The sequence below is a fragment of the Penaeus monodon genome, chromosome 33 (assembly GCF_015228065.2).
Source record: "Penaeus monodon isolate SGIC_2016 chromosome 33, NSTDA_Pmon_1, whole genome shotgun sequence".
In the NCBI taxonomy this organism is placed as follows: domain Eukaryota; kingdom Metazoa; phylum Arthropoda; class Malacostraca; order Decapoda; family Penaeidae; genus Penaeus; species Penaeus monodon.
The window spans coordinates 23,558,680-23,559,184 of record NC_051418.1 but is presented as its reverse complement, the minus strand read 5'-3'; the positions used below and the strand labels follow the sequence as shown (position 1 = coordinate 23,559,184).

Genomic DNA, 505 nt, shown 5'->3' with positions numbered 1-505 from the left:
TTTTGATTATGTCTATCCAAAGAAATTCTTGAACACAATTAAATGGAAAAAAGTACCAGCAACAGTATTAAAGGAAAATAAGAAGCTTGATTATATAGAAATCAAAGAATTGTTGGTGATTTGGGGAAAGAAAACTATGAATAGGAAAATGATCTTATATTTATCTTAGATAGTAACTGGAATAATTAAGGAATGTCTTTTGCACTCCCACAGGTGACTTAGAGAAGAGAGGAATACCCGAAAGACCTATTTTTGGTCAGCAAGTCACTGTTATGAATGAAACCGAGAAGCAGTACCTCAAGCAGGCAAGGAAGGAGGAAAAGAAGCTGCTAAAGACTGCCAAACAGATAGCAGAGGATGACTCAATAGATGACTTTAGTCCAGAGACACTAAAAGCAAAAAGGTAAGAGAACTGCAGACATACATTACTGTGTGTAAGATTTGTTTTCACTGATTCCACTGATTATATTAATAATTATGGTGCATTTTTGGTCTAATAAGAAAT

The 505-nt window shown here is 34.1% G+C and overlaps 1 protein-coding gene across 1 annotated transcript in view; it reads left to right on the top strand.

Moving 5' to 3' along the window:
* Positions 1–505, top strand: part of LOC119594306 (activating signal cointegrator 1 complex subunit 3-like) — a 28,924-nt gene that overhangs the window by 3,513 nt on the left and 24,906 nt on the right. The window contains exon 8 of the mRNA XM_037943365.1: positions 214–403. Within this exon, the coding sequence (XP_037799293.1) occupies positions 214–403 (190 nt within the window). The remainder of the gene's footprint in view (positions 1–213; positions 404–505) is intronic.